Source organism: Coccomyxa subellipsoidea (genome assembly GCF_000258705.1).
Source record: "Coccomyxa subellipsoidea C-169, whole genome shotgun sequence".
Classification (NCBI taxonomy): domain Eukaryota; kingdom Viridiplantae; phylum Chlorophyta; class Trebouxiophyceae; family Coccomyxaceae; genus Coccomyxa; species Coccomyxa subellipsoidea.
In genome coordinates, this window is record NW_005178026.1 from 1,270,567 (window position 1) to 1,287,835 (window position 17,269).

Below are 17,269 nucleotides of genomic sequence, written 5' to 3' on the forward strand. Positions count from 1 at the left end.
GCTGGCATCCTGCGTCTGCAGCTCATCCCAGACGTCTTGGCAAATTGAGGAGAGGCTCATTGAAGAGAAAAGCAGTGGTGTGCTGTTAAAATTCAGTGCGGCTCAACGGAGTTGCAAAGGTGTTTTCGAAGGAAGCAACACGACCTTCGGCAGCTGCCAGCGGGTGAGTTTTATCACAGATGTCTAACTTGAGAATCCTTCGTCGGACCGGTCGGCTCTGGTTCGTTGACAGTACTTTGGCACCAGCTTCTCAGCCTTGCCGTGTGCGGTCGAGATTTCGACAATACTAGTGGAGGCCGTCCCTGAAACGGCGCATCCCTGCTCCTCCCGAGGCCCTGGAGCCATACTTTCCTCAGGACCAGGAGGTAATCAACAAGACATCGAAGTATGGTTCAACAGTTTTCCCTATAAGAGATTTTGATAGCTTGGTGGGGTAACCTTGTTCCTGCTTCCGTCCATCCGCCTACATCCTTCGACTTTCCAAGGTCGGCAAACATTCATGCTAGTCATCAAGCTTTAGGACTTTTGAGATAACTTCAATTGGCTACCTACACCAGAGTGAATTTACGCAGAAGTTGTGCCAGCCTCAATAATTTCGTGGGTTCCAAGGTTATTCTGTGACGACGTGCAAGGTGCCCGTATATAATTGGGCGATCTATTCAATGTGTCAGAGCTTTCCACAGCAGTACCAACAGCCTGGTGTATCGACCGATCTAGTGAGAGAAGAGACTGGAGACATTTATCCCAAGCAGGCGTATCCGCAAAACAAGGTTTGCCAAAGGACACGTCCCAAGCACCTGCCTCATGGCTTCTTGACTTCAGGAAGCAATTTTAGAGAGCTTTGGGCAGTTTTATCCCTCTGAATCCTGGATTCAGGTGAGCCCTGTTCCTGCAGCATGCCAGAGATGCACCAGAGAATGCCTGGCTTGGAATTGGCTTAGTTTCAGTCACCAATAAATTGCATATTTACGCTGTGGCCACGGGGAGCAACTTGCTTATGCAATCATTGCAGCAACAAAGACACACCTTCGCACTCACACATCTGTATCTTCTTGCCTTAAGGCTGGATTGAGCACTAATTTTATGATACGGACCTAAGACATGACCGTGCTGCCAACTGCACAGCTGGCCTGCAGGTTTGTGCTGACGGACTCTGCTCAATAGGACACCCCTATTTCACAAGCGCGTTAGTTGGTAAGCTCTTATTCCGGAAATTACCGTCTTATTCACTAGAGCAGGCATTTTTTTGCGCAGCGAGAAGCAGCAAGAAGCAATGCTTCCCGCAGGCCAGAGCTCTCCAGTCAGGCAGCCACTGGAAATGCTCAACAGCAAATGATGCAGCTTTAGCCAGAAGCACAATTTTTGTGTATTGTCCAGCGTGCCAATTCTGGGAATGACGCTAAATAGCGCCAGCTCAGGCTACATCTGTGGAAGGATACCATGCAGTACTTCCTGCACGCGAGATTTCATCTTCAAGGTCACTCTTACACTCCCCATTGTGCGAGATCAGGCGACCCGATGGGCGCGCCGGATCAGGCAAGATCCAGACGCGCCAAATCAGGCGAGCTTCCCGCAGTGACTAATCGTCAGCATGCGCCAAGTCAGGCGGCCCTGAGGCGGTCAAGGGCTTGGACCATGCGGCGGCTCTCCTCCACGTAGCTGACCGGCTTGAGCGAGGCCACGCTCAGCCTCTGCCGCAGCTCCCCATTGTACTCCCTGCGCACATCCGCACACAACCTCCCTGAGCATTCCTGGGTATTCTTACTGCTGGGCACTGTCTCTGAGAAACAAAATCAGGATCAGCATCAGGTTCACCCACCGGAACAGCCTTTAGCTGCCTGTAATTGACCAACGGACTGCCCCTCACACTCCCACTGGAATTGATTTCTCACATGAGTCGGTCTGTCGGTTCCTGGTGTGTAGGCCAGCTCTGGAGCAATCTACAGATTATCGCCCATTGCCTAACTTACACAAGTTGACTTGCTCATACCATAGATGAAGCCTTAACTTTTTACAGACCTGTCTCTTCCAGACGGTTGGTGTCAGGTCAGCCTGGGATCCTGAATTTGAGGGTCCAGGGGGTATGAAATTAGGCAATGAGGTCAGGGGCTCACTGGGTGCGGGACTGCACTCGCAGGACCCATTCGGACCACTGGGCGCGCTTTAGGACTGCCTCGTAGGGGCCCGGGTTGGTCTCGTCCTCTTTGAGTGTCGCTATTTCATCCGCACTTATGCCCAGCAACGCCTCAGCCTGTGGTGTACAATCAGGCATCCAGTCTTTAGCGGCCCAAGTTTGCTTACCGGATCATCAGGAAGCATGCAGGGCACATGGAAGGACATGAAAGGAGCTCCTCAGCAGACGCCGCAGTGGCACAGATGTTGTTCACGCTGAGCTTCTTCCCTCAACGATTGCCCTAATTCAGTCCTGCAGAAGATTGAATTGAATGAGGCAGGCTTGTGAGAATATGTAGACCATATGGCGCCACATATAGTGCTCCTTGATAGGCACCGCATGTGCTTGCTGTTGGCGGGACTTGGCCTCACCCTAGCACAAGGTGAAGGCAGTTCTGCCTTGGTCCAGCATGGCTAAAATTTGGTGTAGAAGAAACATTGTTGCTGGCGCGAGAGCGCAGACAGGTGCGAAAAGGTGTAGGGCAGCACAGAAGCCCCCACCTGTTCGTTGAAGACGGAGAGGAGGCAGTCCCCTGAGGCGTCCACGCAATTGGCCAGCATCACGTAGCGCCGCACCATGGCCATGTAGGTCTGCTGGTCGTACTCGCAGAACCACCCCTCTCCCTGCTTCACCACCTGCCACACAGCAGCCCCACCCACACTCAAAACAACCCTAAACACGGCTGAAGTTACTCATCCTGCTGGAATGTGTGTATGTGTTCTGCAGCACTGATGAAGGCTGACGCCTGACTGGACAGGTGCTCTGAGGCGGCTGAGGCCACCTGGCCCACACATGCTCAATCACGCTATTTGTGCTGCGTAATGACTTTCCCTGGCAGGTGAATACGCTTCCTGCTCTGATCTGCCCTGAGATGCTGCTGCACCGCCACAACAAAAGCATTCCCCATGCCTGAAAGATTGTCCAGCACCAAGGAAGGCGCCCGGCCAGACATAGCCGCGGGCACCCGCCCACCCTGTGCCACATTATGTCGTGCCAGGAAGTTGCAGGCTCACAACCGTCCTGTTGAATGACAGCGAGCACTTAGTGAGTCGCTGTCAATTGTCAGGGTGGATTGCAGCAGTTCAGGCCCACCCACCTTGCGGTTGTTGTCGGGGCAGGCCTCGTAGTAGAGGGATTGCTGGGAGTCGATGTTGGCCACGGTCGCGATGACTGTGTGGTACTGTGGCTTGGCGTCCGCGGGTGGCAGCTCCTCCTTCCCCACCCGCAGCTGCGCAAACGTCTGCAGCTCCGCAGCGCCGCCTGACGCGCGCCTGCCACAGCCACAAAGAATTTCATTGTTAATATCCCATGATTCTTGGTGGTTGGTCTGAGGATGTCATGTACGTCCTCCAATATTGTTGGTGTGTGCTGCTATTGCTCAGGCTGCAACAGGGGGCGATATGTACACTGTGTGCCTTACCGAGTAATATGCTATGCCATGCTTGCCAGAAAGATGATTGTGTAGCACCCAAGGTAAAATGTGATCCAACAGAAAGAATGCTACCCGCATGACAAGATGCATGCCAACCGCAATTTTCCACAAATGGCAAGAACCAGATGGATTGTATTTGCATCCAGTTGATGATGCATCCTCAGCTTGGATCTCTGCTGATCAGAACGGCAGGCAAATCCCCCCTGCCATGCTAGACAGGGCTGCGATTCCCGAGGGGCGCGCACTTGGCGGAGGCGAGGCCCTCTCCGAGGTGCTGCGTGGGCGCGGTGCGGCCGTCTGACTCCCACCAGCGCCGCAGCGCGTCAGCACGCTCGCCCTCCGGCTCCACGCTCACCCCACTCCGCGTCACCGTCGACAGCGACACCCCTGCGCGCATGCACTTCCAAATTTCAAGATGAATTCTTATCAATTGCAGTCCCATACCACCGGTACTGTAGTCCCCCTGCTGGAGACAGTCAGACTCAGTATATCCGGTGGTCCCTTGCCTGATCATGTGCATTTAACCAGGCACCATGGTTTTCATGCTGGCACGTTCAGTGCTCCCATGGCCGAGCGACGTGCAGCAGTGCAGCAGCACGGACTGACCAATAAGATCATAAAGCTGGGCAGCCAGCACAAGCTATGGCAGAGGCATGCACGCTGCATGGACCATAATACTGGTATTTGCAGGAGAAGGCAGAAGGCTCAAACGGCAGTGGGAGGAAGTCGATGTAGAAGGGAGGTGCAGTGCTTGTCAGGGAAGAGAGGGCCGCGCACCATTGAAGTCGGTGACCCGGCAGGAGCTGATGGAGATGAGTGCGTCCGGCTGCTGCTCCAGCTGCGCGCCAACTTCCTCCGCCGTGCTCCCCCACAGCGTCACCACCACCGTCTTCGCCCTGCAGGCGTTACAACGTAGTGACAACATATAAAGCACACTGCAGAGGCTCACATGCAACCTGTGCTGCGCCCGTTTGGGGGCCCTGCAACCTCGACACCAGGAACCGCATGCCCTATTTTTGTGCGCAGTAAGAAGATCAATCAACCCAAGAAGCGCATGCATGAACAAGGGCCCAGAGGAGTGTAGACAGCCAATTAATTCACGCAGACGGCAGGGACAGGAAGAAGGCACCAGCTCAATGCAGCTTCGGTCCATGCTAATACACAACAAATGCCACTCCAGTTCACGATATGCTCGGCTCATGGCGTGACATCACACAGATACAATATGATGTCAGCATGCGTTCATGAATTATCCCTCACCCCTGGTCCACGAGGGTGACGTCGCGGCGGGCCAGTTCGGTGCCGTCGCGGCTGCGCTTGACGCTGCCGAGCGGGCCGACGGCGGTCGCGATGCCCAGAACATCCACGAGGGTCTTCTTGCCGGCGTACATGGGCAGGCGCTCAAAATCCACAAACTTGAGCTTGGCCGTCATTTTGGACACGTCGCTGTCCTCGCACTGCTCGATCTCCGACCTGCGGCCGCCGCAGCATGAGGTGATGAACGATGATCCAGATAGCAGAAGGCACCTTTGCCAAAACGCCATCGAATCGAATCAAATCAAGAGTAAGTGTATCCTCCTTGAAATGACGCGCATGCATGGCTACAAGGGCGGGCCCTCCAGGTATCCCCTCATGCCCAGGGCACAGTGCATTCCGTGTCATGACAAGCCTTGCGTGCCCACGTCTGCATTCCTGCTCAAATAATGCAGACGTAGGCATGACAGATGCGTGCTTCCCTTCTGCAGGGTCTGGACAAAAAGCGTAAAAGAAATGACAGCCTGCCGAACACAGGAGCAGCAGTTGTGGACGTGCACGGAACCTTTATCCATTAACAGTTACTGTTGACGGACAAACATGCAAGCAGCCAGCTGACATTTAAAAAGACCTGGCTCGGTCACTCCTCTCAAAATCTTTACGGCAGGCCCTGCGGAGGCACACCCGTTGTCCATGTGGATGGTGTAGTCGTTGCGCACGGTCTTGTAGTTCTTGTTGGCCAGCTTGACTTGGCCGCGGCGGAAGATATAAACGCGCCCCTCCTCCAGGTGGTCGTAGAACTTCTCCGCCAGGCCCCGCCACAGCGTTATCTCTATTGTCGTCCCCTGCGCGGGCACTTCACACCCCTCAATGACCGCCCAGCTGCTTGCAGTTCCCTAAAGTGTTTCCCACAGGGCACTGTTTTAAAGGCATCGACCGTCCATGTCCGCATGCTCATTGAGCTCTGTGTCCTGGTGCAGATCATCGCAGAAACCAGATCTGCAATTCACTTCATTCAACGCTCCACAACAAGCTTAAGATGCATGAGGGCTGGACTCACACCCCTTGCTTCCACTGGCACCAGCTGACAGCTGAGCACATGCATCCACGGTCACCTGTCGACATCTGAGGACATGTTTGGGAAAACGAGCAGCCAAGTCTCTGGGGAATATTCACATTCTGCAGGGATGTGACCGCTGGCATGACAGAGCCACGCTGGCGGCCATGTGTCGCTGCGGATAATGGGCACCCCTAGCGAATGCACCCCTAGCTGGGTGGACTGCTGGACTTGTGCCCTGTCAGCACAATGCCAGAGCAGCTGACGTGTCATCTATGATCTGTGTTGCACATACAAGGTACTAAGCGCACCTGGTCGTCGACGACCTCGACACCGAAGACGGCCTGCTGCTGGCCGGCCTTGTCGAAGTGGCGCAGGGGCGCCTTGGAGACCAGCTTTGCGCGGATGGTCCAGTCGTTGCTGTACGGGTTGAGCGCGTGGATGGGCTGGCACGCCACCCTAGACGCGCCCCCGCCAGACGCCCGCACCCTGCATGAATGCCAGTCCTCCAACGTCACTCCAGGTCCAGAACTCCTTGATGCCATGACTCCGCCCCCATTGCTTGGCCACTGTGGTGATCCCCGGGCTTGGAAGACAGGTGTGACCTGCAGGTGCACTCGCAGCAACAATCGGCCCTCAGTAGGTATTCCTCTATTTTGCATTCCTGCTGCACCCGCAGCGTGCCTTCCACACCAGCGCAGCAGGTTCCAAAGGTCGTAGCTCAGCACAAAGGGGTATGCTGTCAGCATGCGGGGCAGCAGCAAGGCATGAACCACAGCAAAATCGAATTTGCAAGCTTCTGCATATCTCTTGTGTATCAGCTCAAAGTGGCTGAAAGTCTCATTGCCGAGCCAGGCAGATCTTTGCGCACCCCTGTGGAATTGCCTCTCCTAGAGATGTCTTAGGCCCAGTCAATTCAAATCGCAGGAACCACATGAAGGTCAAAGTGGCACCTTACAGTCCAGTGGGTTACAAGGGGGGGTCTGGAGAACCCAGGTGGACACAGGTTGGTTCTCACGTGAAGGGCGAGGGAGTAGGGCCGGGGGTCATCTGCTCCTGCTTGAAGGCGCCCCTGATCTGGCCCACGGGCGTCTTGGGCAGCAGCTCGCTCTTCTCGGCGGGAGCAGATGCTGACACATCGGCCGGCCGCGCCTTGGCGGCTCCCGGCGTGCCGATCTTGGCCTCGCCACTCGGCCCGGCCGGCTCCTGCTTCACTGCCGCAGGCGCCTCTCCCAGCGGCGTGCAGCCTGCACCAGGGGGCAAAGGTTCACTAGGAGTCCCCTGCTGAGTCCCTTGCAAGGTTTAAGCCTCTGTAGCCATCCATTGTGCCACAGGAGCCTGTGAAAGCAGGAGAGTAGTGTGCAGCAGACTGGGCAGGCTCCGTCTCCTGGTTAAAAGCATGCGATTACTGACAATGCCCCTTCCCTTTGAATGAACGGGGTTCATCACAGTGCCCATGCGCCCCATTCTCCTAGCCAGGCTTGCCTTCGCACCCATGTCATGTGAAAAGATTGCTCCTTGCAGGACGACAAAATGGGCCGGCACGGGGTGCAACAAAGAAAGACGCACTGCACCTGTAAGGACGATTTTGTGCTCCTGGTTGATGAAGTTGCAAGCATAGTCCGTCATCTCTATGATGCTGCCATCCTTGATCTCCCCAGAGATGATCTTGGCGGTCACATCCTGGCCAGTCACGCCCCCCACAGATGACTTGCCATCGCTCAGCGTGCACTCGTGCCTGTTCCTGCCTGGAACCTGTCGCAGTCCCGATATCTGGGGGTCAAACACGCATCCGCATCAGTATTTCTTCCTTGTCTTGCCCAAAAGGGTGTGTCTGCACGGACACTCCAGCTATAGCCCTGTTGCCCTGGTGCGTGTTAAGCCAGCAAGGATGCTTCTCTTGATGGCTATCAATAACATCTGCTTCAAAGTTACTTTATGTGATTAGTAATCCGAGGTTGTATTGGGATGAAGCAGGTGAGCGGGACGTCAGGCAGGCACAATACATTTTGAAGTGAACAGACTGTGAGCACAACCCCAATAGCAAATTTCACACTTGCACAAACATCTCTTGGACATCGCGTTGGATTACTGCCTGAGGGAGCATTGCAAAATATAATTGTACCTGCACAGTGACAGCATCATTCGCGATGTCACCACTCTTTATTTCCTCGATGGCTCCCGCTGTCAGTTCCATTGCTGCTTGTCCTCCAGCAGTCTATGGGTATCCTCTACAACAGCCAATCCGACAATGTTGCATGAGGAGAAAGAGCGGGATGGTTCAACGGGGCAACGACGTCCTGCTCTGTGTGCTGTGCCAGCTCGGACGATGGGCAAGGGTGAATGGTGTATCCATAAAGCTGGATCGCGGATGATCGCACAATCTAGGGCTCGAAATCCTTTCAAAAACCTCTTTTTGTAACCCAAAAGCCTATATAATGAAGATTGTTGCAATAATATGGTTTTCTAGAACAAGGGGAAATTCTAGATCAGGGGATCTTATAGGACCAGGGTTTCGCACAGAGCTGTTCCCAGCAAGTGAAGCATGTATTGAGCATCAGAAGGATGTGCAAGAGCATCTATGTTGCATGAAGTCTCCGATACACGCCTTCAGTTGACAGCAAGCTGTCCCCTGCACTTCCCCTCTTTCCTTCAGTGACTTGGATGACCGCGAGAACGCGGCTCGTGAAGGTGATCACTGGTTTATGATCAATTAAACAAAGCATTACTCACGATATAATGCCTGATCGGTCCACAGTCTGTTGCCCTGTCAGGCATTGCAACCTCAGCTTGTCTGCATTGTCGCAGGAGCTCAAAGAGCTGTCAAGAAGTCCATCTGACGAAATACAGCTGCATCCAGACGAGTCTAACATAAACAAGTGGAAAGCCTTCATAAAAGTGAGAATCTTCAGTGTTTGATATCCTTAGCTCAAATGGCCCTGAGTCCAAGTCAGCAGTTCCATCTTTCACCAGGCAGATAGCAGATCATGCAGGAAAGCCCTGCAGAGCACAATTTTACTTATGAAGAGAGTCAGTACTGTAGCCAGTTCTTGCTTGAATGTCTGATTTCCATGGACTTGTAATTTCCAAGTGTCCCTTTGGGGAGCACCAGTTGCAAAAGGTGATGTGACAGTTGGATGACTGTGTGCAGGGCCCGGACGGCACTCCTTACCAAGGGGGAGTGTTCCAGCTGGACATAAGGGTGCCTGACCAGTATCCCCTGGTCCCACCAGCCGTGCAGTATCACACCAAAATCTTCCACCCCAATGTGCACTTCAAGGTGATCCACCATCTCCCTGCACACAGGCATGCCTCCAAATGTTTTGTTCTTCAAAGAAAGAAGCTTTTGGCAGTGGCAAGATGCAGCACCACCCGTAAGAAAACAGCCAGGCCACAGAGCTGAAGCAGCAAAATTTAGGTGGGAGGCCAGTAGATTTCCTCTGGTCTTCAGTGGGTCTTGCCAAACAGGCAAACTCTGTCACCGGTGCACCGACATACCACACAGCTGAAACATACCGGACGACAACACCTAGATTTCAGCGGGAGTGCCAAACAGGGCCTTAGCGCAGCTGCATGCTGCTTGAGAGGGCGCCCACATGCTGTCGTGGTGAGAACAGGCTTCTGGTATCATCTGCGCGGCACAGCAACACCTGTATGAAAGCAGCTGGCCACTGGACCACTGACAATGGGAGGCGATTTACCGAGTGCACTTCAACGTGTCTCGCCAGTCAGAGGAACCACGCCACCTGTATGGGGTTTTACAGTCCAGGGGTCCTGCTGTGCACCTCAGACTGTAGATAGCGGACATCAGTGTCAATAACCTCATCAGCATTCAATTATCTTGAGGAGCAGAAAAGCGCGCACATGCTCACGGGTTGCCGGCACATGCGCGCAGACGGGCGAGATCTGCCTGGACATCCTGAAGAACGCATGGAGCCCGGCCTGGACGCTGCAGTCGACGTGCCAGGCCATAGTCGCGCTCATGAGCGATGCCGCCCCGGACTCGCCGCTCAACTGCGACGCGGGGAACCTGCTGCGCGCGGGCGACGTGCGCGGGTACAACGCGCTCGCGCGCATGTACACGCATGAGCACGCCGCGCCAAAATAGGCGGCCGGGTCAGTAAAACTGAGACGTAGTGATGACTAAGGGTTCTGGCATGCCGCGCCAATTCTGAAAGCAGGCGGCCGGCTGAGGCTGATTTAGTGGACCCATGAAGGTTCCAAGATGAAGCACCCTAGTGAGGTCACCCTAGTGAGGTCACGCATGGCTGCACTGGGTCAGTGCACCAGAGAGGTCATGACAACTAGGGGTACTGGCCGCGTCAAAGTAGGCGGCCAGCAGTGGCACGTGCGGTCTTAGTAAAGCAAATGCGTTGGAGGGATTGAGCAGCGTGCGCTGTACCAGAGTTGAGCAAGCTGCGCCGAAGGAGGCAGGTTGCTTGCTCAAGCGCTGCTGCAGATAGCTGGAATTCAAATGTGTCCTATTTCACCAAGGCGCTTTCAAAGCAGGTAGCCTACCAGGACTGAGCATGCTGCGGGGAAGGATGCGTCCTGTAAGCTAAGAGCAGTGGCACTCCTGGCACATGCAGGCTCGCCAGGTTTTGTAACATGAGCTCAGGCTGCTACTCTGGCTGCACGTTGCCAGATGGAGCGGTTCTGCTCATCTGTAACGTTGCACCGTTTACCTTGTCCATTTAAGAGCCTTCTGCAAAGGCAATTTGCTGAAGCACTCGGGGTTAGCGTAAGATTATATCTGCATGTGCTTTTTGCTACTGGGACCGTCTGAGAGTATTTTTTTTGATGGCCACCCCATCCTGTGCTACAGTTGTGCTGTAAAGTGGCACTGTGCAGAACAGCTGCAAATGGCTGGGTGGAAAGCGCACAGTGGCTGGACAGCAGGCTCTGCAGCATCTCTGCTGTGACAGCCGACTTTATTGTGATGGTACAGGCACTGTACTCGCACGGTGCAGCTGAGGGGCCGAAAGTGTGTATTGAAAGAACAGCTGTACAGTGGACGTCAAAGTCGGCATCTGCCAGATTACAGAGTGATGTCAACAGTGGTTGGATGGTCCCGTCGATTTTCAGAGTCCCTCTCAATGGTAATGATGCAGTCACTCAGTGACTTGGAATGCCAAGTTGGTAGGGTTGCTGCATCGTGCTGTATGCTGCATATTGCAAGCTGCATCTATGCTAGCAGGGCTGTCTAGGGCATCTTTTGCCATCAATACTACTTAGTAAGGCCCCCGGGCCCCTGAATTCAGCCGGCGCCGTCACCATTACAGTAATAGTGTCACTGACGTTGACGTTGGCACCGTGACCGAGTGTTTCGATGTCTTTCATCATGTTGAATTCAGCTTTGAACTTCAAATAGAAGAAGAACATTGAATTCCTGGAAGGCTCCAACTTGAACTTGAAGTTAAGAGGGCAACTCGAGCTCACTAACTATAGTGGAGCATGTTCTAAATCTCTGGGTATGCCCCAAAAGATCAGCGTGCATGCTGATGTTGACATCAACAGGCTACCTGCCAAAAGGACGAGTTCGTTGACCTCTGACGTCACCTGATCCAATATTTCATTTTTCTTGCGTTTGACCAGAAAGGGCCTGCCAGGCAGCTGACCCAGTGACTACGCTGTGCGCAATATCGACCCCTGTCGAACTTCGGATTTCGATCACAACAACGACCGCATTTCCAGAGTTCCGATTAACGCCCATACAATCCCTTTAAGAGAACAAAGTTTGGCTTGCAGCTTCCCTAGCCTTGCTTCAGAACCACTTTAAGGCAATCGCAGAGGCACCGCTTGACCAAGGAGCACATCATACACAAGGAACGAGCACCGGCCAACACCTGAGAATTGCCTCTGCAGGTCAGCTCGCGATATTTCGTCCGTCTCGTCTCGCTCTTTAGGAGATTCGATGTATAGCTTGTGTCGTAGCAACGTTGTTTATATAGCAGAGACATTCAACAGTGGCTAGTTGTCTGGCTTCCGATGGCTGGTGCGCGAGAACGAAGAATTCATTGCGAAGTTCAGTCGATCCTATCGAGATTGTGCATCAGCTAGAACTGCATCATTGCTTTCTGCAAATGCGATGCCTCCTCATAGTTTGCCTGTTGGTGTGGATCGGATGTCCTCGACTGCTTGCGCTGTAGTGATGACACACCGTCGGGTGGCTAGCCGTTGGGTGTGCGGTTGTACCCATCTGAGCAAAGGTAGCAATGAATGGATTCTACAAGATTATTCCTGGGTTGGGTTGATCCTTGGCAAGTTCTGTGGTGTCGAGAGGGGATTGAAGACGCGCTTCAGGATGAACGGCACGTCAGTTGTCTCTTGAACTGATGTTGGATTCTTTGCCTGCAGACTTCTGCCTCGCCTGACAAGATGGTGTCCTCCAACCGCTTCCTCGCCATCTTTGCCGCACTATTTCTGGTTGCAGGTGAACGGTCAAAGCACCCACACCCCAACATCACCCATTGTTCGTTAGTGTCAGCGTACCTTGGAGAGCTCACGATCAGTGCCTTTTCATTAGCCTGCCAGTTCCACTTTGTCATTTATTGTCTATGCAGCTGAGAGTGCAATCTTGCCTGTCCTTTGCAAAGCCTCCTGCTTGCTAGGCCAAGTATCAACTGCCACGCAGGAGTGTCTGACAGCCCCTAGTGTTGATTCCCCCAGCAAAGCCTCCCTTGCCCCTTCACCAGAGCGTCCTCTCTACACCGCCTGACTAATGCAGCACTTTCTTTCCGCACAGAGCTGGCGCATTGTGCGCGTCCAGTCGGCCTGAGGCGTTCCCTGCAGCAGCTAGTGCAGCCGATGGGCGCGGGCAAGTCCTTCGGGACGCTGTCATCGGGCGGCGGCAAATTCGCGCCGATGGCCGGAGGCGGCCCCAAGACACCCGCGGCCAGCGCCGGCGGCGCAGATGGCGGCGATGTCACCCCCCAGTCCTCCGGCCTCGTCAGCAGGTGCCGCTCAGTTGCTTAAATGCATGCGTGTGGTCTTAAACTCCATTGTCTCAAATGAGGCCTCATGGCAGCATGGGCCGCCGAGCCGATTGATTGCCGCACCTTAGCCCCGATCCTTGCATGCAGCCCTGTGCACTTGCCTGAAACAAGCTGCCTGCCCCCGACTTTCCGGGGTTCAATGGGTGCCCAGATCATTGCATGCCTTAGACATACTGATGTACCTGGATTTGCCCAATACGGTGCCCATCATTTGCGTCATAAGCTCAGACAGCCATCAAAGGAAGGGGATCGATTGTGCATTCACACTAGTTGGCTGACGGCTTTCCCTCTCGTGTGCTGCAGCGGCGGCAGCGGCGGCAAGGGCTCGGTGTCGCTGATGCCTGGCAATGGCGGCGGCGGCGCGGCGGCCGGCACCAGCCCTGCGGCGAGCAGCATCGTCAGCAGCACGCCCGTGCCCATCCGCAGGACTCCTACTGTGACCCCCGAGGCGTCCTCCGCCAACACTGACACCAGCTCCAACAACGGCAACCAGGGCGGCAATAACCAGAACAGCAACACCCAGAACAGGATCAACAGTGCGCCACCGTCTAGATTTGCTCACAATAACGACAAGTGCTTGCCTGCATCTGTGACGCAGTAGAGAGCATAATAGTGAGGTCGGTGTTCAGCTTGAAGACACAATCCAACAGTGCAAGATTGGAGACCTGTGGCTCACTGTTTCTCGTGTGCCTTGCAGGCCCCAGCCCTTACTACAACAACAGCCCTTGATGTGCCCGGGCAATGAGCAACTCCGCACGCACATGCATCAAGATCCCCGTACCCCTGATCCGGTTTCAAATTCGAAACCTGCGGCCGCTCTTCAAGATATTGGCTGTGCAGAGGACCCAGTGACGAGCCTGCTTCTTCCAAGCAAATTCATTCTGAGCGCCCGCAGTTTCTGTTCCGACAGCGTTGATCAAAGGCTGACAGCAAATCCCATGCTGGCGTGAGCTGGCAGCAGCTACTTTCAAGTGGGATACACGGCTGCACACTCAAGACCAAACGCTCAATTCTGTAATTTTCTGAAACACGGTTTTGGTAGTCGACCATGTTCTGACCAAAAAAGAGAGAATTCCTGCTCTGGAATGAATTGCCCCAGAGGAGCGTCCTGCTTCCATGGCACAAAGAGCTAATGTGAGCAATTTATGATTAGTACTTGTCAAGTACCGTGTCTGCCCAGCATGTATCGCTGATGAGAAGGGCCTGACTATGCTTGAGAACAGCCGCACTGAGTCAAGTTTGCTTTACAAGACCAGGCTGCCAATGCAACAAGACACAGGCACAGTGCGTGCCTGCACCCTGTTGCAAACCATGTGATTGCTGGCTGCCTAAGTGCGCTGCAGTCACTAATGTAATGAAAAGTCAAAGTAGCCATGGCCTGCTATGTGCACAAGCTGCTCCCATTTTGAACCGATGCACATGCAAACAAGCACACAGCATAGCAGAATTAAGGATTCCATTCAAAAATGAGCAGGGAAAAACATAACAAAATCCCCGCATCACAATTGCAAGCCAGAGTTGGATCACCAGGCAAGCCTGTCTCAAACCTTCATATTGCTGCAGTGTACAGAACATCCTCAAACAATCCGAACGGAGAATCTCCTAACTTCTACACCGTCTGTCTGTCCGCAAAGCATCCTTGGACCCCACCCAAACCAACAATGCGCACACGTCAGAAATTACACGCCTGCTGCTACATTTGTGACCTTTGCGTAGCATGCTTGACGAGGGAGTCCACAAATACAGCTGATAGACCCCAAACAATGGCAGCTTGCACGACTGTACACCTGCCACGCCAGCTGCGACCATGCATGCGTCGCGTCACACTGCGCGGCAGCAGAATCCCTGGTGGGATTCAATTGGAAGTCCATGCATGGGAACCCCTAGACATCAATGTAAAAAAGCTGGCGTGACTTGCTGTAAACTTTCCCTTGCAAACTCCCTGGATTTTGACTGCGGGAGCTGTGCACAGCAATCCTTCACTCTGCCTCTTGGCCAAAATGCGGCTTTGCTGCCCTACCCATGCATTCACAGCGCGAGCTGTGCACGTCAGTACTGTACTTTACTCTCCCCCTTGGCCAAAAGGTGGCTCTGCTGCAGTACCCCGGTGTTGACAGTGCGAGCTCTGGCGCAGCATTACTGCAGTCTGCTCTGCCTGTCGGCCGCAGTGGGGCTCCGCTGCAATACCCGGGTCTCGACAGGGGGAGCAACCTGCTTCGTGGCCCAAGTGAGGCTTTGCTGCGATACCCGAGTCTTGACAGCGCGAGCTTTGCGCAGCATCGCATTACTATGCCTCTTGGCTGAAGTGGGGCTCTGCTCCGAAGCCGAGCTCCTGGATGGCTTGTACGACTGCCGGCAGCTGCACGGCAGCTGCCAGAAGCTGGTCCCCCGCCACCGCCGCCACCGTCACAATCCCCGTCTCCAGGGACGCCGTCGCAGACCGCACGCCTGGCAGCGCCTGCGATTTGAATTCAAATTTGAAGATCTTCCAAGCTCGCAGACAGCGACTTGCACGTGCTGTGGAAGTGTGTGCCAAACCATGGTTTGGGGCAAGAGTCCTGGTACAGGACAATGACCTGCAATGGTCTAAAAGCTTGCAGGTGTAGCAAAATTTGGACAGGCGCCCGAGTGAGGAGAATGCCAAAGGGAACACCAAGGCTCCAGGTCACTAACATGTGTTGGTGGATCATGAGTCCCTTCAAACCCCTGTCTTTTGTGTGACTTAGCACCTCATCCAAGGCAACTTGACAGCAATACTGGAGACGAAAGCTTCTCATAATGATGATCGGTGCATGCAGGTGGAGATAGAAGCAGAAACGAGGGCCACACAGCAGGTTGACAAAAAATGTTAGAGCATCTGGAATGTGCTGCTGCAGACACATGCAGCCAATGTGACGCTCACCGTAAGGGCCTCCTCCACCCGCGAGGTGCAGTGACCACACGTCATGCCTTCCACCTTGACTTCCAGTTCAATGGTGTCTTCCTCATCTGCTGCTGTGGTACTCTCGTCTACTACAGCACCAATGCAGACAGATTCACCTTGATCTGCTTGGGATTATTGCTTGCAAAAACAGTAAATTGAGATCCCTTCCCTAGGGATGCAATCAACGCCAGTTCTGCAGGTGATTCCCCGGAATGTCAGGCTGACCAAGAAGAGACTCGCAACCGACCTTGAGTCTCGATGGCACGCGCAACAAGCAATGATCCTGGACGACCGTTCTTCAGAGCTCCTGAGCAGCCCGATCGTGGAGCAATCCTGTATCTCCAACGAGCTGAGCTACTTTGTACTGGCAAAGTCAAGCAGATTGCACGAGCGACATCAGGCCTGACAGGAGTAGCGTGAACCCAAGTGATGCTCAGGAGCGAAGCCATGCTGCTCATCAATAACACCGTGCAACGAATGAAGGCCACGATCACTGAAGTGCGGGTTCAGAAGTGAGGCACCATAAAGCACTTTCAAGATACGATCCAGAGTTACTGGTGCATGATGAGTCAAGTGATGTTTAAGAATATGATATTAGATGTGAAAAATTTACGCATAGCTAGTTCCTCTGTCCCGAAAGCCTCTCAGAGGGTTCCTACCATATCCCTTGTTTGTATCACCCTAGTGTTAGGTGAAACTTTGAATATAGTTTGCCCGATTTAAGTTATTCAGGGTTAAAGGGGTCTGATCAAGCCCTTCCATGAACCCCATGATGGCAGAGCAATGCTCATTGCTTGCCCAGGTACTCTGGCAAAGCAATTCTGCTGCAAAGAAATGAAGTGCTACTTGGTAAAGTTGTGACATCTCGGATCGAAAAGCATGGAGAATGAGACGATCATCAGACACAGACTTCTGACGGGCACATCGACAACCCGTGGGGAACCTCCCTTAAAGAAGCTTGCCCTTGCGTAAGTCTCATTACATTTCCTATGTATCAGCGTAACAATCGGCCGCTTACCATGCCAGATGACTTTCGAATGGGCTCTGCTGAAGACATCAGAGGGGCTGATGTCCCATCAGTGGACAGGCAACTGGCTAGAATTGGCTGTGAGACTCTTGAGGAACTCTGACAGAAGTAGTCATTGCAAACGCAGGCTGGTAGCCTTCAGCAAGGACGTACCTGCCGCTCAGCAGGAGAAACAGTACAGGAATCTTTGCAGCGAGATAGCCAACGTAGAATTCTTGGTGAGCTGACTGTATTCCAGACCTAAAACTATTGGAAGCGTCTTTTTTGTGCTACACTGTGTCATCGGCACAAGGGTTATGCAGATTCTCCTCACAGGCTGACCGGCTAAGCAGTGGCCTGGGCCTAGGACAGTGCTTTTTGGGCCAAACGACACGAATTTTTGCCACGTATTGTCCTGCGGTTCAATTA

At 53.7% G+C, this 17,269-nt stretch overlaps 4 protein-coding genes across 4 annotated transcripts; 2 read left to right on the forward strand and 2 right to left on the reverse strand.

Moving 5' to 3' along the window:
• Nucleotides 1-1,601: 1,601 nt before the first annotated feature.
• On the reverse strand, nucleotides 1,602-6,461 carry COCSUDRAFT_19010 (hypothetical protein; the record flags this gene model as incomplete). Its single annotated transcript, XM_005644495.1, has 9 exons — nucleotides 1,602-1,716; nucleotides 2,115-2,251; nucleotides 2,674-2,808; nucleotides 3,270-3,444; nucleotides 3,851-3,992; nucleotides 4,383-4,501; nucleotides 4,866-5,078; nucleotides 5,544-5,704; nucleotides 6,228-6,461. 9 exons carry the CDS (start codon nucleotides 6,459-6,461, stop codon nucleotides 1,602-1,604), a joined length of 1,431 nt encoding a protein of 476 aa, XP_005644552.1.
• Nucleotides 6,462-8,490: 2,029 nt separating this feature from the next.
• COCSUDRAFT_34145 (UBC-like protein) lies at nucleotides 8,491-10,293 on the forward strand. Its single transcript, XM_005644496.1, has 3 exons — nucleotides 8,491-8,607; nucleotides 9,068-9,196; nucleotides 9,812-10,293. The coding sequence occupies exons 1-3, from the start codon at nucleotides 8,581-8,583 to the stop codon at nucleotides 10,022-10,024; spliced, it is 369 nt and encodes a 122-aa protein (XP_005644553.1). The 5' UTR covers nucleotides 8,491-8,580; the 3' UTR covers nucleotides 10,025-10,293.
• A 1,340-nt stretch (nucleotides 10,294-11,633) lies between these two features.
• On the forward strand, nucleotides 11,634-13,720 carry COCSUDRAFT_67665 (hypothetical protein). The gene is made up of 5 exons (XM_005644497.1): nucleotides 11,634-11,781; nucleotides 12,274-12,349; nucleotides 12,662-12,872; nucleotides 13,215-13,447; nucleotides 13,609-13,720. The coding sequence occupies exons 2-5, from the start codon at nucleotides 12,295-12,297 to the stop codon at nucleotides 13,638-13,640; spliced, it is 531 nt and encodes a 176-aa protein (XP_005644554.1). The 5' UTR covers nucleotides 11,634-11,781; nucleotides 12,274-12,294; the 3' UTR covers nucleotides 13,641-13,720.
• A 1,478-nt stretch (nucleotides 13,721-15,198) lies between these two features.
• Nucleotides 15,199-15,858, reverse strand: COCSUDRAFT_58244 (hypothetical protein; the record flags this gene model as incomplete). Its single annotated transcript, XM_005644498.1, has 2 exons — nucleotides 15,199-15,369; nucleotides 15,814-15,858. The coding sequence occupies 2 exons, from the start codon at nucleotides 15,856-15,858 to the stop codon at nucleotides 15,199-15,201; spliced, it is 216 nt and encodes a 71-aa protein (XP_005644555.1).
• Nucleotides 15,859-17,269: the final 1,411 nt, after the last annotated feature.